The 23,711-nt window shown below is 35.0% G+C and overlaps 1 protein-coding gene and 1 pseudogene across 23 annotated transcripts in view; one reads left to right on the forward strand and one right to left on the reverse strand.

Annotated features, from left to right (window-relative positions):
- SUPT3H (SPT3 homolog, SAGA and STAGA complex component) overlaps positions 1–23,711 on the reverse strand; it is a 557,558-nt gene that overhangs the window by 276,372 nt on the left and 257,475 nt on the right. For all 23 annotated transcript variants that reach the window (XR_680802.5, XR_010158028.1, XR_002944240.3 and 20 more), the window contains one exon: positions 12,052–12,136. Coding sequence is in view for 18 of the 23 variants with exons in the window: in XM_054685865.2 (XP_054541840.1) it covers positions 12,052–12,136 (85 nt within the window). In the remaining 5 variants the exon portion in view is untranslated. The remainder of the gene's footprint in view (positions 1–12,051; positions 12,137–23,711) is intronic.
- On the forward strand, positions 4,172–5,479 carry LOC134810242 (pre-mRNA-splicing factor RBM22-like; annotated as a pseudogene).

A 23,711-nucleotide genomic window follows, 5' to 3' on the forward strand; every position in this document is an offset into this window, starting at 1 on the left:
CATAGAAAAAAACCTAATATGATTTTCAAATGGAAGGTTAGATAATTATATTCTATGCATAAAACAAATTATATTCTACACATATTTAATAGAGTAGTGAAAGCAGCCACATAGCCATCAGAAATCATGACAATTTTTGAACTTCATTTAAAATTGGATATTATCAAAAGCATAATATAGACTCAGTCACACAATTTCAAGATGGCGCAAATCTCTGCCTATCTCTATTAAGACATGCAATTCAATCTGGAGAGTGGGAGTTTTATAAAAAGTTTGCATCTCTCTGGTAAATCTAAAACACTTGGAACCTAAGCATTTATGAGAAATTTTAGCCTGAACTAAAACGTTCAGCACAGATTAAAAATCCAAGCATGGCACAGGATACAAGTAGCTAGAATTTAGCTTAAGTCAGGGGATAGGAGTCTAGCAGACCAGCGGAGAAAGAAAGGAAGAACCTTTAGGGAGAAAAGCCTGATGCAAGAAAAGAAACACAAATGGAAAGGTGGGAAGATGCTATTTTATATCTACGCTAAGAAAACCAAGTAACATGAGACAATACTTGTAATTTACTGGAAGTGAAAAACAATTTATACTCTGAAATTCTGTGACACTGAAGTAAAGACTGCTTTTCAAAATGAATTGGTTAGTAGGATATACTACAGCAGGAAAAAAATATGTTAAGAGTGGGAGAAAGGACTGGGAATTCCTTCCCAGTTGATCCTCTGTGTCATGCCTTTAGCAAACTATCCATGGCAATTGGTGGGGAGAATGTAGCATAAGAGGCATTCTACACAGAATATGCCCATTTTAAAAACTAAGTATCAGTCAATAGTTACTCATTTTTTTAAAAAAAGACAATTGTATTTATTGATGCATGAGGTAGTAATATATGAGAGAAAATAAGACTAATTTAAGTAGAAGATATTAGGAGTGATCAATTACAAACAAGTGGTGCTATACAGAAATAATCAGGAAATTTTCCATAATACTTATTCCATAATACTTCATTTTTACTTAAGAAGTAAAAATGAAGAAAAGTAATCAGATTTTACCAACACAAAATATTCTATTTTGAACAACTCTGTACGCATATGTGACCATACGTGTGTGTTTTCCCCAAAGCAGGTGTGTTTTTAGTCTGTTTATTCTAAACATATGCTTAATTTACTCCACAGTAGCAGACAGAAAGGCCGAGAATTTTTTCCCAGATGGTATTTGTGGACTACCTCATATTCCATTCATGTAAACACAGAGTGTGTTCTGGTTTGCTGAACTACATATACATGCTCTGGCTTAGTACAAAGTATGAATGTTTAGTTAGCAAGAAGACTGTTTCCATCCTATGATTCATTAGGTCCCCATGGTACCTCTGCTTCCTTTATTTTATGCAATCACAAATTATATTAGTTTGTCCTATTTTGATAACCCTTATAATTGAAGTTCTATGTAGGAAACTTTATTACTATTTTAAAACACACCCATAAAACATTACTGAGGTGGCATAAGTGACAGCCTCACAGAACTGGTGATAAGGACAGAACAGAGCTTTGCATGAACTGCTTCTACCAGGGAAATTAAAAAGCATTACAGGAGGGAGGGGTGAATTCAGTGCATTTTAATCCAGATTGGAGATTAAGCCATAACTCTTCACACTTATGAATTTGTTCTTTATTACTTTTCATAATTAAGGAGAATTAGCTAAACATGATAAATTGGTTCTGATGTGAAAACTAGTGTAACCAACTATACAGCTTACTACTGACTGGTAGATTCATATAGTGAAAATCTAATATGATTTTTAAATGGAATGGTAATTACATTCTATGCATAAAATGTAGTGAATCTTTTGATATTTAACTTTGAATGAACAGAGAAATGAAAGCAGCTATACAGCCATCTGAAATCATTACTTTTTGAACTTGGAAGAGATATTGACAGCATCATAACAGCAACTCAAACATAATTTGCAGTTGGCACAAATCTCTACTTCAATGTGATTTAACTCAACCTGGAAAGTGAGGAATAAGGAAGCTTAGGATATGAAAAAGTTTGCATCTCTCTGGTAAATGTGAAATTCTTGGAAATTTTCTAATCCATTTCTCATCTCAATCATGCCATTAAATAGCCCCATTATTAACGACAATAGCAACTATTACTACTGTTACTAGTAACCTAGAGAAGGGACGCTATGTTCCAGGAATTTCATTAACTCCTTCATATATATATAATCTTTATGATGCTTTATAACTACAGTAAAAAGTAAATATTAGCATTGCAACATAACAAAATAAAGAAACTAAGAGTTTGAAACCTTTCTCTAGTGACAATTTCTAATTTGTATTGCATTGAATCATATAAAATCACCAATATTCAATCATTTATAGCCTGTAAATATGTCAATTTCATTTGGTTCAAACTTATGTAAGAGTTGGTTTAAATAATTTCTCAAGTGTAATTCAACTTTGAAATTCTATGACTTTATTGTTCTAATCTGTTCTTGAAATAGTAAAATCGAAAGCTTTATATAGATTTTAGATGATGTATTTTCATTATTTAACATAGTATATAATCTACATGTACATAAACTTCAGGGAAAAACAGTCAACTCAGGCCTAAGCTATCCACAACCTAACAAGTGGAAAAGAGTGGAAGAAGGTGAAATTACTTAAAACGAAGCACAGGCCTAAGTGAAGCACTGGATAAGAATTATGCATTAGATGAGAGGATATAGATTCCACATGGGAACAACAGGTCAAAGAAAGACGAGACAAAAAAAAATGACTTAAGTAAAAACTTCTAAATGTAGTTTATTGCCAGTCTTACGGTAGTATTCCCCAAATGAAACAATATGTACCTACTGCCAAAATAATCTAAAAAATGTCCATCATCATTGGTAGTTGATATTCAACAAAATATCAACAGTAGATATTCAATAAAAATCTGTATTGACTAAGGGAGGTTTTTTTTTTTAAAGAATCAAAGTATATCATAATAAGTCTTGTCAAAAACACAGCTTCACCTACTTCGAGGTGCTATATTCAATCTTGATATATATCTATCAGGAGATAATAGCTAGAAATAGTCCATAGTCCCAAAATAAAATTTTGAGGAGCTGAAAGGACTGACATAACTGATACTGAAAAAATGCTGTAGGACAAAGAGAGTGTAGTATAATATATATCAGGCATCAATCTTGTGGAACTTATCCTATACATAGTGAAATGATGAAAAGATAACACTGATCAAAGATGGACTTCAAAAATTTTTGACTGACAGAAATCTACAATACACAAATAATCAAAAAGGAACTGTTCTGGTTGAATTTGGGGTAGGGATCTCAGAGCCCCATCTTTTTCTCTTCCTCAAATATGAGGTGTCCCTGAACATTCTTTTGAATACTGGTGTTTCATGGACCATGCTAATTTGAAAGCCACTGCTTTAGTCAGGAAGTTTGCTACAGGACACAAGTGTCAAGCCCAGCTGTGAGTTTTCTGGCTTCCCAGAAACTCTAGAGAGAGAAGTCCATGCCCTGAAGGAGAACTGATGACGGCTCACAATTTCTTGAGCTGCCACAGAAGCAAAGGCAGAGGAAAGAGGTGTGATAAGGAAAGGGGGAAGCCCACCTAGCTTAAGATGGGCCAGCACAAGGCAGCCCTATGCAGGCTGTGAGAGGCTTCCAGCCACTTGCTGATTTGTGAGAAATTCAACTGTGGCCACACGAAGTCATTCCACTGACATCTCAAAGAGATCCACTGTCACAATTACAGTTGACTGTAGCTACAATGGGTCCCCAAAGGTTCCTGCTATGCAAATACAAATATTGATGAAGATAATACTGCTGTCCTTCTACAAAACAGTAACAACACTCATGTTTCTTCTATCTCTAATGATAAAAATATATATACTGTGCAAAAAGACATACAGGTTTTTATAAACTGAAAGTCTGCCCTTGTATCTTCTTCTCTCCAAACTCACTCCCTTCTTAGACCTATCATTAACAGGGAAATTAATTTCATACTGGACAAAGACACTTATGAAAAAACTGGACTGCAAGGTCATCCATTTCAGTATTCTTGTAGAAAAATCATGAAATTTGGGGCTGGGTCTGATAGGATTGTGGCGGTCCTCTCTCCCATCTCAACAGCTACCACTGCCTCCAGATGCTCTAAAGATGGCGAGCTCTCTGGGTTCCCAAGCTTACAACACGCAGAACTGGGAGGGGGTGGACTTTCCTGTTCTGTGCCAGGAATGTCTTGCAGAAATCTATATATATTAAATAGCCAAAGAAAAAAGCAGGAAGGAACGCAAAATTTGTGCCAGGCCATTCAGTGTTTTGCTTGTGCCCTGGGGTCCACATGCATTTCAAGAAGACAGAAGTGTGCCAACCCTGCAGTAAATTGAATCATGTCTGTTAGGCCTAAATCTTAAGACCTAAAGCATGGTCTGCCCATCCAGGTTAATAATGCAGAACTGTCTTCTGAAGGTGACCTGCCAAAGTCTGATGTCAAAAAAAGAGTACTGCATGTAGAATATGAGAGACAGGGATTTCTAGCTCTGATGGAACGTGGCCAGTTTGCCTGCTGGGGAAAAAGCCACACTGACCAGAGACATGCTACTCAGTCCAGCTTGGACCACACCCTCCTACCAAAGGAGTAAGCCCCACGTTTGCTCCTCCTGGGTGAAAGGAGAGTATAAGAGAGGAGAGGAACATCCATGCAGACATGAGAAGCCTATAGATGCAGATGATCCCCTTGCCAATCAGAATATTATGGAATCAATGATCCAGAAACAGATAAGCATCTAAAGTGGGCTTCAATCATGCCCCATCTGGACCCATCAGAGGACAAGGTTATCCTCCCCATATGTTGGTAGTCTGGATAATACCATTTCTGAGACAGATCTAAGACATCATCACTACCAGTTTGGAGAGATGCAGATTGATTACTGTTGTTCAGAGAGAGCAGTGTGCTTTCATCCAGGTTTCCACAGGGCAGGCTGCAGAAGTGGCTGCTGAGAAGTCCTTTGATAAGTTGATTGTCAATGGCTGTAGACTCAACATAAAATGGGGAAGATCCCAAGCATCCAGAGGAAAAGAAAAAGAGAAGAACAGATCACAGACTCTGGGATCCAGCTACAGCCTATTCCAGCACTGCCATGAGCTCTTCCTCCTCCTACAGCAGCAGCAGATGCATGTACCAACTACTTCAACCTGCCCCAACATGGTCCTCCAGCTGTGGTGAACATTGCCCAGCCACCAGCCCCTAGTCTTCCACACCCCCAACCCCAGGATTTAGGCCACACATATTCACCTCAATGGGACCACCCTTTCCTTTCATGACAACTCCAGGATTAATCCACTATCTTTCTCATGACCTCAGAGGATGGGAGCTCATGCCAGAAAACATAGGAAACCCTAGCACACTATCAACACTCTGGGGCTCTATGGAAGAAAGAACACTTAAAAATCCGAATCAATGAATCTTGGAATAAATGTGTTTTCCTTAAAAAAAAAAATCATACTGTAAATGGAATAAAACACGTTTCTGTGTCACATTTTGGGCCAAGTTTATAACCTCTATTCCAATGCTTACTTTCCTCAATTCAACTCAATAAATACATGTTGAATCCTATGAAAGATTTATCATTTATTAGAGACATGAATATAGAAATACATGAAGAATTCCAGCCCAGAATAATTATCTCTTCTTAAAACCCTCATCTCATTCTGGATATCAGTATTATCACTTACCATAATGTTTTAAAATTAGCTTCTATGTGTTAATGTACCTGACAAAACTGTAAACTCTTATTCATCTTTGTATCACTATAACCAGAGCTATACCAGTGTCAATAAATAAGTGTACTAAATAAATGAATAAAACATGAAAAAGTAAAAAATACTTAATAATTTATTAAAGCAGAAAACCATTCAAAACAGTAAATGGCAATCTAAAAACGAAATGATGACCTCATTTACACTTTTGTTTTCGGGATAATTAAAAAAATTTAACTTCGATGTGCAAAGAACACCTCAGGGCCATTTACATATCATTTTAGATTGTGTGGCTAAAGGCTTAGCCAGATAGGGATTCCCACATATCAGAACAAAGAAATAAAGACAAGAATATTCCCGAGAATGGTGAGTCTTTTCAATAAACGGTGCTGGAAAACCTGGATGTCTATATGCAGAAAAATAAACTAGACCCCTATCTCTCACCATACTCAAAAAATCAACTCAAAATGAATTAAAGACTTAAAATCTAAGACCCAAAACTTTAAGCTACTAGAAGAAAGCACAGGGGAAAACGCTTCGGACATTGTTCTGGGAAAATATTTTATGAAATGGAACTCAAAAGTACAGGCAACAAAACCAAAAATAGACAAATGGAATTATATTAAACTAAAAATCTTCTACACAAAATCAAGAGTTAAGAGACAACCTGCAAGATGGGAGAAAATGCTTGAATTTCTTCGGACAAGGGATTAATATCCAAGGAACTTAAAAGCAATAAAATGAAAAATCCAATTTAAAAAATAGGCAAAAGAGCTGAATCAACATCTTTCAAAAGACACAGTTGGGTGCAGTGACACACACCTGTAATCCCAGCTACTCATGAGGCTGAGGGGGGAAATGGCTTGCACCCAGGAGTTTGAGACCAGTCTGGGCATCATAGCAAGACCCTGTACTTAAAAAAAAAAAAAAAAGACACACAAATAGCCCACAGTACATGAAAAAACTCTAAATGTCACTAATTATCAGGGAAATGCAAATGAAAACAACAATGAAATAATCACCTCACCCTAATTATTAGAATGGTTATTACCAAAAACAAGGTTATAATTAATAATACCAAATGCTAGCAATGAGGAGGAGAAAGGGAATGTCTTATACACTTTTGATTGAAATGTAAATTAGTATAACCATTATGGAAAACAATAAAAAACTAAAAATAGAATTACCATATGATCCAGCAATCCCACTACTGGGTCCACATACAAAGGAAAACAGTATGCCAAAGATATATCTGTGCTCACATGTTTATTGCAGCAATACTCACAACAGCCAAGACATGAAATAACTGAAGTGTCCATCAACAGACGAATGGATATCAAGAATGTGGTATATATTCACAATGAAATACTATTTCACCATAAAAAAGAAGGAAATTCTGTTATTTGTGGCAACATAAATGAGCTTAAATGACATTATGTTAATAGAAATAAGCCATGCACAGAAAGATAAATATCACATGTTCTCACTGATACATGAAAGGTAAAAAAGCTGGCCAGGCGCGGAGGCTCACGCCTGTAATCCCAGCACTTTGGGAGGCCAAGGCAGACAAATCACCTGAGGTCAGGAGTTTGAGACCAGCCTGACCAACATGGAGAAATCCCATCTTTACTAAAAATACAAAATTAGCTGGTCATGGTGGGGCATGCCTGTAATCCCAGTTACTTGGGAGGCTGAGGCAGCAGAATCGCTTGAACCCAGGAGGCGGAGGTTGCGGTGAGCCGAGATCGTGCCATTGCACTCCAGCCTGGGCAACAAGAGCGAAACTCCGTCTCCAAAACAACAACAACAAAAAGTTGATCTCATAATAGTAGAGAATAGAATAGTAGTTACTAGAGGTGAGGAAAGGGAAGTGGAGAGAAAGGTATAGCCAAAGAGTTGTACAGAGATAAACAGCTAGATAGGAGAAATAAGTTCTAGTGTTCCATAGCATTATATAGTGACTATAATAGTAACAATTTATTGTATATTTCCAAATAGCTAGGACTGGATTTTGAATATTCCCAACACAAAGAAATCATAAATGTTTAAGGTAACGAATATGCTAAATACCCTGATATGATCATTATACATTGTATACATGTGTCAAAATAACACACTGTACCCCATAAATATGTACAATTATTATGTGTCTATTAAAAATGATAATAAAAAACAAAAAAAAAACCTGGCAGTGAGTTTCATTGTTTTTATTTTCTACTCATATCCCCTGTATTGAACTCAAAGGGAGTATGAATCTAGGAACTGCTTACCAAGTATAGACAAAAAGAATTAAAAGAGAAGTCTTCTCCTTCTTTGACAAACAATGGGGTCCTCATAGTGGCAGAGGGTTGGGGTAGAAAAATTTGACAATGAGTAGAACAAGATAATTTTTTGGGGAATGAGGGAACTGTTCTGAACCAATTTTAGTTATGGTTATAAGACTACACATTTGACAAAACATAAAGAACTGAAAAAAGAAAACAAAACAGATTTTGTTCTATGTAATTTCAAAAAAATTTAATATTATAAAAAACTAACAAATATAATGTATACTGGTTACACAGTATTCTACAGTAAGGGAATATTAACACTTAAAAAACAATTTGCCTACTATTTTTCCCTTTCTTCTCAAGCATTCAAACATACAAGTTTAAGAGAGACACAAAAGAGGAAAACGTACAAGTTTAAGAGAGACACAAAAGGGGAAAAGCCAAAAACAGCAGCAGAAAGCAATAAGAATTAAGGAGAGAGGTGACCTCCTGTCTACAATATGGGGGAGAAAACATTTTATGTCCAGCCAAGTTACCTGCCAGCTAAAACAAAACCAACAAAAAGTCTTCAGAAGAGTCACAATAATGTATTATATAAAATATCCACTTTTAAAAGAATTATTAGACATGCAAAAAAAACCCCAAAAGAATGACACCTAGTAAGTAAAAAGCAGAGTCAATATAAATGGCTTCCAATGTGGTACAGTTACTGAATTTAGACTATAAATACTTCAACAAAGCTATTATAAAGATGTTGACCGGGTGTGGTGGCTTACGCTTGTAATCGCAGCACTTTGGGAGGCTGAGGCGGGCAGATCCCTCAGGTCAGGTGTTCGAGGCCAGCCTGGCCAATATGGTGAAACCTTGTCTCTCCTAAAAATACAAAAAATTAGCTGGGCGTGGTGGCACACCTGTAATCTCAGCTACTCAAGAGACTGAGACAGGAAATCGCTTGAACCCAGGAGTTGGAGGTTGTAGTGAGCCAAGATCATGCCTCTGCACTCCAACCTGGATGACAGAGTGAGACTCCGTCTCAAAAAAAAAAAAAAAAAAAATGTTCAAAGAATTACAGGAAAAAACTGATCTTAATAGGCAAATGGATAAAGAATTACAAAGAGATTTAAATGAAGAGTACAAAACACACACATAATTTGTCATGACTACATGATATTTCATGGTAAAAAAGGACTGACTTTTTGAAAATAAATGTTCTCTATAATTCTTCCTTTCCTCTAAAGAACTCACTCTGACATATGCCTGGATATTGTAGAGGTAACAAAACAAGGTTTTCCTCTAGTTAGGTATATCATTCAATGTAATATTTAGTGGAATCTGGACAGGATGAATCTCACAAATAGGCATCAAAACTATCATTCAAATATTAAATGGGTAAGGAGAGGTAAGTGTCTATTGTAATAAGAGGATTTCTCATTATAAGTAAAGGCACATACTATTTCTTGTTTATACTAGTGTAGCAGTCATCAAATAATGTTCCAACGTCTATATTTAAAATAGAATATAAAAGTATGTATCCATAATTCAAAAGGGGTTTATAACCCACTAAGATACATTTTCAAACAGATACTGCAATAGAAAATACTATGGGCTACACTGAAAAAAACACTAGCACTGACTAAATAGCATATTAGAGATGGCAGAAAAAATAGTAAACTTAAAGGTAAAGCCATAGGAATTACAAAAGTCAAATGAAACAAAACAACAGAAGAAAAAGGGGCAGAAAAAGTTTGGAGAAACACTAAAGGCCCTGAAAGTCTTGTGAAACAATGTCAAATGGTAAAACTTATGGCTGAAAACTTCCACGAATTGATACCTAGTGTTCAACAAGAAAATAACGATTTCAAAAATCACTCCTAGAGATAGCAAACTACCCAAAGCCAAAGATAAGGAAAAATCTTGAGAGCAGCCAGAAAAAAACTACATGTTACATACAGGGGAACAAACGAATAACAGTTAACTTGTAACAGAAACTAATGTAGATCAGAAAATATTAGAATGACATATTCAAAGAGCTGAAAGGAAAAGATTATCAACATAGAATTCCATGTAGGGAAGAACATACTTAAAGAATAAAGATAAAGATATGTTCAGATGAAAGAAATGTAAGAGACTTCATCATTAGCACAGCTGTACTACAAAAAAAGTTACAAGGCTTCTTCAGGATGAAGGAAAAGACTGAAATGGCAACTAAAATCTGTGAGAAGGAATAATGAGCATGGGAAATGGTAGATATGTGGGTAAATACAAAATAGGCCATATGCTTCCTTTTTTATCTACATTCCTTAAAAGCATTTGACTTTAAAGGAAAAGTTATAATGTTGTCATATAAAAATAGTAACATACATAGATTTAACATGAATAACAATACCACCAAAGAGTAAATATCTGGTGTCCTTATAAGACAGGAGGGCATGTAAAGAAGGGGAGAAGGCTATAGAAAGACAGAGAAAAAGAACATTCAACCTAATATTCTACATTCAGTACTTTAAAACTGCTATGCCATTTCATTCTAGCCTGCCTGTTTTCTGATAAGAATTCCACTATCTTTCAAATCATCCTTCCCCTATGATAATAAACCTGTCAGGCTTTAAGATTTGTATTATATTATTATTGTTCAGCAGTTTGAACATAGATTTCTTTTAATTTCTTCTAAACGGAGTTGGCTCATCTTGAATCTGTAGATTTATGTATTTCATTAAACTTTTGAATGTTTTCAGCTGTTACATAATTATAGAAGAAATCCATTAACAATAGCAACAAAGAAGATGAAATAGTTAAAAAAACAAATTAACAAGAAATGTATGAAGCTAAAAGAAGAAAAATGTTAAAACACAACTGAAAAACACAAAAGTAGTCTCAAACAAATGTAGATATCCCCATTCATAGAATGATTCAAGATTTTAAAGATGCAGCTCTCCTTAACTTATAAAATCATGTAATCTCAATAAACATACCAATGAAAATTTTTATTAGCTAGATAAGTTGCTACTAATATTCATGAGGAGCAATAAATATACATGAATAGCTGGGAACATACTGAAAAAAAAAGAAAAACTACAAGGAAGTTTAGCCCTAATAATCATTAAAATATACTATAAAACCTGTAATAAATGCCATACTAGGATATACATATACTAAACCCTTAGTATAGCATATACAATGAGAAACAGATACCTATATATATAAATTTAGTATATTATAAAGAAGGCATTTCAAATCACTAAGGAAAAGATAAATTTTAAAATACATGGTGATGGTAAAACTGAGTTCCCATTTGAAAAAGGATAAAATTAGATCCATATCTCACAAAATAACAGGAATAAACAACAACTATAGGAATGAGCTAAATGTAAAAATAAAATCATACAAGGATTAGAAGGCTACATGAGTGAATTCCTCTTTAAACATGGTACAGGCATACCTCAGTGATACTGTAAGTTCAGTTACAGACCACTGCAATAAAGTGAGTCAGACAAATTTTTTTTTAATTTTTTAACTTAATTTTTGTGGGTACAGAGTAGGTGTACAGTCAAATTATGAGGTTACTCAATGCATATAAAAGCTATGTTTACACTATACTATAGTCTATTGATTGTCAAATGGCATGTCTAAAAAATAATGTACATACCTTAATTTAAAAATACTTTATTGTTACAAAATGCTAACAACCATCTCAGCCTTCAGTGAGTCATAATCTTTCTGCTGTGATGATGATGGCTGCTGACTGCCCAGGGGAACAAGGGTTTGTTTTAGATTATGCAAATTTTCGATATCATGATTGTGTTATAAGTTAATATTATAATATTCCATTGTCGAGGCTCAGCAAATTATGCATTAAACTAGTAAATTTTGTTATATATAAAGTATACTTCAATAATGCTAACAAAAAAGAATTCCAGCTGTAAATAAAATGTTTTTAAAGTGTTGGGTTACCATCCTAATAAAAGAATGCAGAGAAGAGAAACCAAATCAAATTATATATGCTCTTACCAGATTAATTAACTGAGTGTGTACCACATCTTCTACCAAAACTGCTGTTTCATGAAGAGGCCTTCTAGCATCACCTAAAGAATACCTGCAAAATAATTTAAAACACACCAATATTAAGGACTATAAAACTAAGAAAGGCAAAAAGTGAAACATTTATTACATGAATCAGTTTAGTAAGGAGAATATAAATTGTTTGCCCAAATGTCTGAATGGGTGTGCAATTTTCTTGGCCAGGTGTGGTGGCTCACGCCTTTAATCTCAGCACTTTGGGAGGCCGGAGCAGGAGGATCACTTGAGCCCAAGAGTTCGTGACCAGCCTGCATAACATGGTGAAACTCCGCCTCTACAATAAATACAAAAATTAGCCAGAAGCAGTGGCATGTGCCTATAGTACCAGCTACTTGGGAGGCTGAGGTGGGGGGATGGCTTGAGCCCAGGAGGCAGAAGTTGCAGTGAGCCAAGATCATGCCACCATACTCCATCATGGGCAATGGAGTCAGATCCTGTTTAAAAAAAAGACAAAAGAAAATAAAAGAAAGTCTTTCCCACACAAGTTGCAACTTCAAAAGAAAAGTGCAGTGTTATCTATGCTATTTCTGGATTCGTACAGTTTTTATTTATTTTTTATTTTTTTTGAGACAGAGTCTCACCCTGTTGCCCAGGCTGTAGTGCAGTGGCACAATCTCGGCTCACTGCAACCTCCGCCTCCCGGGTTCAAGCAATTCTCCTACCACGGCCTCTAGAGTAGCTGGGACTACAGGCGAGGTGCGTGCCACCACACCTGGCTAATTTTTTATTTTTAGTAGATACAGGGTTTCACCATGTCAGCCAGGCTGGTCTCGAACTCCTGACCTCAGGTGATCCACCCACCGTGGCCTCCCAAAGTCCTGGGATTACAGGCATGAGTCACCGCGCCCGCCTTGTACAGTATTTTTTAAAGGGAATTTATTGTTTCAAAATGCAAAATACTAACAACTACTTCACAACACTGGCAACCAGCAAATCATGTAACCACATCCCAATTACCAATACAAGAGCTAGTAAGAGCCACATAGAAAGGTATAAAAGTGTATGATGTAATCAGCTTTGAAAGTTGGTAAGAAAAATTTATGTAAATACCATTGAATATGACTTGGAATTATATAGAAGCAGATTTTCAAGAATGGATTAAAAAGGCTGGCCTTAGAATTCCTCTTCTTAAAACTTAAAAGTAGACTGGATGTGCAAAGAATACCTTCTTGGTAAAGAACACTTGAAAATGCACAATAATATATTTAAAGTATGCTTTAACCAGCATTAGGGAAGACAAAACCAAAGTCAGACAAGATGAAAAAAAGAGTTCTATAATAGAGTACTGAACCTTCAAAATTTATTCTGAAGGCATCTACCTAATCACAGTAACCTACAGTCTATACTGAACTAGTAGAGAATTCAAGGTATAGAAAAGAATGTGGGGACCACAAGAAAGGTAGGAAATCAGTTTGAGAATCCAATATAACATTGAGAAACCTAACATAAAGTGATGGTGACACCCTCAATGTGTGAACTAGGAAAATACCCATTCCAGAGAATGCACTTTGCCTACCTCACCCGAAGCTTTGAGTAGGAGAGGAAAAAAATCTTACCTAAGAATTGTTAACTATAAATTCACTTCCATGGTGCTAGAGTATCTGCTGCCCATATAGCCTTAAAAAAAGGCCAAGCATTAATTTAAAGTGATTTATATTGATAGTGCCCACAGGTACCTTGTAGAGACAAATGCAACTCACTTGTTGAAGAACATATTTCGAACAAATAACTGAAAGAATTCCCATGGATGACATATCAAGGACCATGAATTCAAAATCAAAATTCACTACATGTACCAGGAATCAAGTCATCAAGAATGAGAGTGAGCAGGACCAACAAACTGCAGAATCAGACCTACAGCCTATACATACCTGAATAAATAAGTATCTATTAACTATAGTAATTTATGTTTTTTTAAAAGAGAAATGAGAAGCATATGTAGGACAACAAAAATCTTAACAAATGCTTAGTCATTTTTGAAAAAGTACTAAACAGAAATAGAAATGAAAAATATAATAGCATTTAAAAAGTTAATGGAGAAAAGTTATCAATCTGATAAAGACCATATATGAAAAACTCACAGCTACCATCCAACTTAATAGTGAAACACTAAAAACTTTTCCCCTAAGATAAGCATTAACACAATGTCCAATTTTGTCACTTCTATTCAACACAATACTGTAAATTCCAGCCAAAGCAATTAGGTAAGAAAAAGAAATAGGCCAGGCACAGTGGCTCATACCCATAATCCTAGCACTACTTTGGGAGGCCGAGGCTGGTGGATTGCATGAGCTCAGGAGTTTGAGACCAGCCTGGGCAACACAGTGAAACCCTGTTTCTACTAAAATACAAAAGAAATTAGCCAGGCATGGCGGCATGCACCTGTAGTCAAGGACTATAATTGTCATGATTAGTTCCTCCTTGTTTTGATATGTGTGTGTATGTGTGCATGCATGTGCATGTATCTTATATGTATGTGTGTATCTCCTTTATAAAATCCTATTGCTTGTATTTTTTCTAGAGAACTTTGACTAACATAGCCAGGAAAGGAATAGCTCAATATTGAATAAATATATTAATATAACTACATTAATTTAGAAAATGAAAAAAGAAAACCTACATAATCATTTCAACAGATGTAAGAAAACCACTCATCAAAATCCAGCAACCACTCATGACATAAACCTTTAGTAAGCTAGCACCACAAGGAACTTTCTCTAATTTGATAAAGTGAATCTGCTAAGACCCTACAGGAAACCACATACACAGAAGCATTTAAACCCTTTAAGAACCAGATCAATATAAGGATAACTATTATCACCACTTTCAGTCAATATAATATTTAAGATTATAGTCAGAACAATAAAACAAGAAAAGACTAAAACTATAAAAGTATTGGAAAAGAGAAAACTACACCGTCCTTATATGCAGATAATATGAGTATCTACATAGAAAACCAAAAATCAAGAAACAAATTATTTGAATTAATAAGTTAGCAAGTTTCTGGCTATAAGATCAATCTACAAAAAATCATCATTAACATAAAGGTAGAAGATGCAATTAAAAGTAAATATAAATTGGTTCTAAACATTATATGAGATGGTAAAGAGACAGGAATAGTCAAAACACTTTTGAAGTAAAAGATGGGAGAGTATTTTCTACAGGACTTAATATAAAGCTACAATCATTAAGATAGTATGTTATTTGGTGCAAACAACCAATAGAACAAAAAGAGAATAAAAAGTCCACAATAAAAAGCAAACTCCACAAAGGCAAAAATCTTTTGTTGTATTCACTGATATATGCATTATTTAATTCGCTGGAATACTTGAATAAGGTTTTCCTTCCATTATTCTAAGTTACTTCGAATGTCACTGTTAAAAAAAGTGCAAAGTTATCAAAGCTAAATAATTGGCTTAACCATAAAACTACAAATTCAATTGACATCTATAGTAAAAAAATTAAAAATACTTCTTGTATCAATAAAAGACACAAATTGCCTAAGCTTTTATGAGAAAGTTAGATCTTTGTACTAAAAACAGTTTTCATGAGCATACACATGTAAAGTAAGTACCTAAATAAGTTACAATGACTGGTATCAGGTGTATCATTTGATGAGTATATTATTTTAATTTTCAGGGTTATTGGTACTTCAGTTTTTCTCCAACAGCTTTTATAAATAACTTCTGCCATTTTTCCCCTCATACACAGAAAACTAGATATTGTTCTAGTTGTTTTTGGAAAACAGAAATGAAAACTGCTGTACCTGGCCACAGTCACTTCCTTTTTTGCTCTGCAATGTATGTACTACTTGTAAGCCACTTAAAGACAGACAAGTAATTGATACTTATACAACTATTTTGATTTTTTTCCCCTTTGAAGACCTATCTCCCAGTGCTCTGATGTCTTGACTGACTTATCCTGGGTCTTGTCCTAATCAATAGATTCTGATACCCTATTCATTTACATACTGTCTTGATGCCTGTGACAATACCAGTACTGCCTGACTAGCATCCACTAAAGGTCTTTCAGGAAACCTTCTGAAAAGGCTGCCCCTCTCCTGGTGTCCTGCAGCAGTCTCATTGCTATAACACACAACCCTCCATTTTAGGAAAGACTGTGACTCTGACAGCCATGATTATAACTAAGGCCAGAGCAACTTAATAATGATTGGGGCGGAGCAACTTACACCCTATCTTCTCATGCAAACAGTATTGGCTTTATTCAATCCTGGGATGAAATGTCTCACTTCAACCTAGGGCAACTGACTCTGCAATCCGCTTGACAGGTGCACAGTGAAAGTATGAAACAAACAAGGGCATTTATGAGATGAAGTTAAACTTTTTATTCTGTATACTTATACTGGGATCCAGGAGGATGAATGCTGAACAAAACCATTGGATACTGTTTTTAAAAGACAGCAGAATTTATGACTAACACTTTTAACATTTTTGTGCTATGTATATGCCCAATACTATCTAAAATTAGGGGAGATCCTTCAAATAGACATCTATTAAAATATACAATAAACGTCTAGTCATTTTGCTCTCAAAAAACAACAGAACCCCTTTTCAGTGGTTTCTAACATCAGCTTTTTTTTAAAAAAAAAAAAGGAGAAAGATTTCTTAAAAATGAAGGAGCTTTACTATGTTATGTTGAACCCACATGTGACATCTTTGGTTAGTAATCTATGCCAAGATGCTACCCAAATATATCAATACTCTTTTAATCTCTCTATAAATTCTAAAGCATCATTTCATTTGCTAAAATCTTTTGCTAACCTCTGGACCCTATGTAAATGCATGTATTTGATGATGTATCAATTGACCTATTCTCCTCACATCTACATATCCCCAGCTGTGAAAGGCAGTCAACTCCAAACTCTTTTAATGGCATAAACTGTAAGGGGAAAATAAATACTTTTTGAGAAAGTGTATGTAATGTGTTTACATATGTGTGTGTGTATTTCTTTTCAAGTTATACAAATTAATATAATAACAAAACAGCATAAAATAAACACAAAAGAGAAATATCAAAGGAGGTAAAAAATAAACGATACTTTTTTTTTTTTTTTTTTTGAGACAGAGTCTCACTCTGTCACCCAGGTTGGAGTGCAGTGGCGTGACCTTCGCTCACTGCAACCTCCGCCTCCCGGCTTCAAGCAACTGTCCTGCCTCAGCCTCCTGAGTAGCTAGGATTACAGGCGCCGGCCACCATGCCCAGCTAGTTTTTGTATTTTTAGTAGAGACAGGGTTTCACCATGTTGGCCAGGCTGGTCTCGAACTCCTGACCTCGTGATCTGCCCACCTCAGCCTCCCAAAGTGCTATGATTATAGGCTTGATCCACTGCCCCCAGCCAAAATGGTATTTTTAAAAATATATTTTATTTATTGGTGTTAGAAAATCTTTTTGCATTCACTAACATATATACATTATTGTTATCAGCATGACCAATCACCCTAGTTTGCCTGGGATTGAGGGGTTTTCCAAAGTGTTCCCTACCAAGTAAATCAGCCTAATTAGTACTAGAAGGTCATGGCATACATTCCGCCCTCCCTCCCCACCGCAAAAAAAAACAAGCAAGAAAACAGTTTCATTTGTTAAGGGAATGAATTAACAATAAATAAAACTTGTATATTTGCTTTCAAACAATTACCCTTATTATTTCAGTTCTAAAGTCTCAAAACAGAAACGAATAGCATATGGGAAATTTATTCCTTCATCTGAAGATAATGCTTTTCTATTCTCTGATGTTGAGGATGAAGTTCATGAGAGTCAGAGGATGAGTAGGTGCCCAGCTGACATCTCACTGTAGTCACGGCCCCCCCACCCCCACTCAGGGAAAGAAATAGCACCAAACTAAATGACCAGCCAGAGATTTGAGCCCAGAAAAATGGATGAAGTTCACAGGGCTTGTATCCAACTAAAAAGATTACAATAATGCTGCTAGAAGTCATACTATATTCTGGCCGTCAGCTACAAAGTAGGAAAAGTCAGTAACCATGAAAATATCCTGGAAGTTAGATGATCTGGTTCTAGTTCCCACTATGCTATTAAGAAGTACTGCAATGAGCAGGTAACTTCTCCTGGCACCTCAGTTTCTCAGCAGTAAAAGGAGGGGACTAGATTACATAATTTTAAAGAAACCTTTTCAGAAACTTTATTTTGAATCAAATATATCTGATTCAACTATAATTCGTAAATCTTAAAGACTGTCTTCAAGAATGGGGCCACACTGTTATGAGAAAATCAAATCGCACAGAGTAAACTGTGGGAAAATCATGAAATTAAGAAAAAGAAAAACATGTTAAAAATGAGTAACAGAATGAAATAAATAAATAAAAATAATTAGAGGAAGGAAAAGAAAGCTATAGTTTATCCCTGGCCTTATATGTGGAAATAATTTCTAAGAAACATGTCATTGTTCCTTAAATTAAAAAAAAAAGGTGGGGGGTGTTGAACATATTATCACGGAATTTTACATTATTCTTTTTCAATTAAAAGAATTTAACAGGCCTAACTTTGAGTCTAAAATACTTGTTTTTAAATTTCCAAGCCCTGATTAAGAATAGAGGGGAAGGACTGATTAAGTTTCTAACAGAGGGGAAGGACTGATTAAGTTTCTAACAGAGGAGAAGGGCTGATTTAGAGGGGAAGTGCTGATTAAGTTTCTAACAGAGGGGAAGGGCTGATTAAGTTTTAATTAAAGAGATTCTGAAAAAGAAGCAAAGGGGATAAGTTTGGTGATGATCTGTGAGACAGCCTGCTGGGCCAGTCACCAAGCATACAAGGCCTACAAGCAGATCTACTCATAAAGCATCTAGAAACCAAACATAAAGAAAGGATAAAGAGATGTTTCTTTACTGCCATGTGTACATCTTCTTGGATGCTGAGTTGCTTTCAATACTTCCCACTGGCTACAGACTCTAATGTGGTTAAATCATTCTGGATACTCTGGTTAAGTAATCGCTGTGGTCTTGGGAGCTAGTCACTTTTTTTTTTTTTTTAATTAGTTCTGGTTTTTTTGGATGTTCTCCTACCCCAGGTAATTGACATTACTTTAGAATGGACACTGTGTGACTATTGCTTGGTTTAAGAAGGCTCTGGGTAACTTGCTGTCCCCAAAAGAGAGGTTTTTTTTTTTTCTCTTCAAAGCATTTTTTTGATTACACTTTTATAGACTAGGTATTACTATAATACCCAAGAATGTCTCCTAAATGGAATTAGAGTGAATAGCAGGCTACAGCCCTACCATACACTCTAGTCAGCTAAATTAGTACTAGATGATGTATGTGAACACAGACATCATACTGTTGTTTATGTCATTCTTACCCAATATCTGTTGACACTGATTTGTCCACTATCCAAAGTGGGGAATAAAAGTGCCGTGATCAGTCATTTAATGCAATTGGAAAGTTATAAACACTACAAATTAGCCTTGCTCTTCAAATTTTAACAGCTCTTTCACAAATCTATGATTTTACCCACCTGTTTTCAAAGGAAGAAATGAATTTTATTAACAATAGCTCTAAGAAACCCCAAGTGATAGGTAACTCAAAATATCAAATAAGGCTGGGCGTGGTGGCTCAATCCCAGCACTTTGGGAGGCCAAGGTGGGTAGATCACCTGAGGTCAGGAGTTCCAGACCAGCCTGGCCAACATGGTGAAACCCCATCTCTACTAAAAATACAAAATTAGCTAGGCATGGCGTGGTGGTGCATGCCTGTAACCCCAGCTACTTGGGAGGTTGAGGCAGGAGAGTCACCTGAGCCTGGGAGGCAGAGGTTGCGGTGAGCCGAGATTGGGCCACTGCACTCCAGCCTGGGCGACAGAGCAAGACTCCATTAAAAAAAAAAAAAAAATCAAATAAACATTTAAGACAACAGATTTCCTAGCAGTGATGATTTTTTTCATTGCTTGCTTGATTTCTCAACAACCATTTCCCCATTCCCCTTCTGATAGTAAACATTCATATAATTTAACTGAACTTTGAGAAAACTTTTAGAATTTTACAAAACACCATGAAATAAATATAAATATGTGAAGATATATAAAAAGCAAAATTAAATTATTTATGATATAAAATAAATAATGCTGATGTAAAAAAATACAAATATACTAATATACATATATGTTTAAAATAAAAGATAAAACAGTATAAATTTCTGAAAAGGTAAACACATAATACCTATAGGTATTAATCACTCAATCAACAAATATTGACTGATTGCCTGGTATGTGCCAGGCACTGTTCTGGTTGCTTGGAACATATCAGTGAACAAAACAGACAAAAAATGAGTCAAGTTTACATTCCAATGAGGAAAGGACAATAAACAATATAACTAATGAATTACTAAATAAATAATTTGTATGTTAGAAAGATGAGAGAAAAAAACTTAGAACAGAATCATGAAATGTAAAGTATGCAATGGGCAGTGTGAAATATTAAAACATGTATTTATTAAGATCTGATGTGTGAAAGAAATAGCTTTAAATAGAAAAAATATATAAATCAGAAAATTTTTTTAAAAATCAAGATTTACATAAGAAAGCTCATCCATAAATATTTATAAGACAGCTCATAAAATAAAACTCATCTACAGTGCATGAAAATGTGCATCTGAGAAAGTTTACAAAACTAGCAGAATATCTTTATGAATTTCTTCTAACAATTTACACGGCATTTTCCCTCATATATCCTACATTTCTAAGAAGCAAATATTCCCATCTTCAAACTCTTAATAGATAGCAGCATAAAGCAAATTATTATAAACCGTCCCTATTTGAGGAACAGGAAAGATCTATATAGCAATCATTGAATGTTAGGTCAAAAAATAATCTAAAAGATTATGTAGTCCTTTCATTCAGTTTTAAACAGATGAAAAATGAAAGTCCAAGAGGTTAAATAGCCATCTCAAGGTCATAAGTCCAGTTAGAAGTAAAACTAGGACTTTTACCTCATCCAGAACTCATTGTACAACAACACGCTAAATGAACGTCTATTAAGCCTCCAAAACATTTAATGGACTTTACTATCTTAGTTTGACTGAAATTTAGTCAAAAAACTAACTTCCTATAACATTGAAAACAGATACACTGTAATCACAATAACACCTCATAGTCATAGAGGACTTTTCTCACCTATCATTTAAAGCAAACTGTAAAGCATGAAAACAGGAAAGTTTCTCCCATGTTACATAAACATGGAATCAGAGAGAGTCAAAAAAGTTAAGAGATTTACCCGGGGAGTCAGCAACAGTAAGCGTCAAGATTACTTGGTATGAGATAGTCACAGAGATAAGAGAATTTTGTACCATCAGATCTTTAGAAAATTATCAGTATAAAATGGATATAAATATGGCATACTGCAACAACATTTTTCAGATTGACAGTGTCCAGAAGAAAAAGTATTTTGTAGTTAAATGAGCTTGGAAAATGACATATTTTATTCTTCTCTAGATTTGCAATGCATGTTACCATACTAAACACTCTGAGAGGTTCTGAAGAAAAGAAACTCTTGATTTTAAACGTATTTACTGTGTATGCAATCCTTTTCTAAGCCCATGGAGTTACATAGCATTGAAAAAAAAATTAGGAAACACTGATTTAAACAAACAAACAAACAAAACAACTTCCAAAATAACTTAAGGACTTTAGTGAGAGGATTCCAAATAAAATGCAACCTAAGATTTTAGAACTTCAAAGCCAAGTTCTTCAGTTTCTAACAATGAGATGATGATGGTGGTGATAATGGCAAACATTGTGAGCTTTTTAAAAATGCATTTACATTCAACGAATATTTATTGAATACTGGGTCTACATCATGTCAGGCACTGAATATTATACTAGCTGAGAATTTTCAAAGTTCCCACAAACTTAAAGACATGACTGATTTTCTGTAGCCATGGTAATAAATAGCCACCAGAACCAGGAACAGACTCATTCCAGTAAACACACCCTTGAGTGCCAACCAATCAACAACATTCTCATCTCTCTTATTATAGATTATGTCAACTCCAGAACACGACCAATCCCTGAACTCAATGCTTCCTGAAAACCCGAAAGATCAGCAGCCTTCCTTGCTAACAAACTGTGCTTGACTGGCATGTATCTCTCCTTTATGATAAGAAGAAATAAATCAAGTTTTCTGTTTTTATTTCAGATACTGAATGACAGGCTCATTATTTTTCACAGCATTTAAGGAAGTTTGCCTTCACAAACTAGTCAGCCTAGCCTCCCTTCCTCTCCTTCTTCTCACATTTTATTTTGAAAGATTCCTAACCAACAGAAAAGCTGAAATAACAGTGGAATGAACATCTGTAAATCCTTCACCTAGAATCACCAATTGTTAACATTTTAGCACAACTGCGCACGTTTCTCTCTCTCTCTTAAAAATTATACACACATACACTTGTATCTTTATCTGTATTAATTTTTCTTTAAACAGTAAGCATGTATTAAGTGCCAGGTATACTTATATATGTCATTTAAACATCTTAAAGACCCTGCAACACACTATCACTATGCCTGTCCCTCTGCATCTTGGAGAGATATTTGTTCCAGTAAGTGAAATTCTGGGTTTTTAAAAATTAATTTCCATATGCTGGGATTAGCTTTGTCCCCTGGAACTGATGAAATGACAAATCCTTTTACATGGCAGGTCTTCAAAAGTATGAAGAAAGCTTACTTTAAAGGTCTGGTTTTGTTTTGTTTTTGCTAAACAGCATCTGTTTTAAACAGCTTTATTGAGATATCATTTACATACCATAAAATCCAGTTGTTTAAAAGTGTACAGTTCAATAACTTTTAGTAAATTTACAGGGTTTTACCATCATCACCACAATCTAGTTTCAGAACATTTCCATCATTCCAAAACAATGTCTCATGCCCATTTACAGTCAGTCCTATTTCCCATCCTCAGCCAAAGACAACCACTAATCTACTTGAAGAAACCATACATCCTCTCTAGGCTTCTTCAAGGTTAAAGACTTCCTATTTCTTATCATTTTGGTCTCAATGTAAATAGCATATCTTTGAAAAGACTTTCCAAAACTACTACCACTTTCAATTCTCAGTTGAATCAGAGTAGTTCGGCATTTATTTGATTTATATATTAAGGTCCTACCCAAGTTTTCATTTAAAAAAAAGTTATAAAACTTTTAGTAAACAAACCAAAGGAATGCAAACCTCTAAGTGTTGAACAAGTCATAGGCCAATTATAAAGCCCTGTAGCAAAGAGATATCCTTGAAACAACAGATCCAATAATCAAAACTTTGTGGGCTGGGAAGAGTTGATACAGGTTTCAAGCTGTCTTTGTCTGAAATATAACTCTCCATCTCATCCAGCAGAACATCAGGAGAGATGACATCAAACATCTCATTTAAATTTTTACTCTACAACTGTGACATTACCTTAATGAAAGTAAAATTATTTTATACTGATATCAATTGTGAGCTCATGCAAGTTCCTAATAATTATAGATTCCAAAATTTTTCTTGAGATTGATGTCAAGTTCATCAGGGTACAATGACTAGAATCTCCTTCACCCAACATTTTAAAAAATGAAGCAAACTCATGCCAAAATTACAAC

This window comes from Pan troglodytes, chromosome 5, assembly GCF_028858775.2.
Source record: "Pan troglodytes isolate AG18354 chromosome 5, NHGRI_mPanTro3-v2.0_pri, whole genome shotgun sequence".
NCBI lineage: Eukaryota > Metazoa > Chordata > Mammalia > Primates > Hominidae > Pan > Pan troglodytes.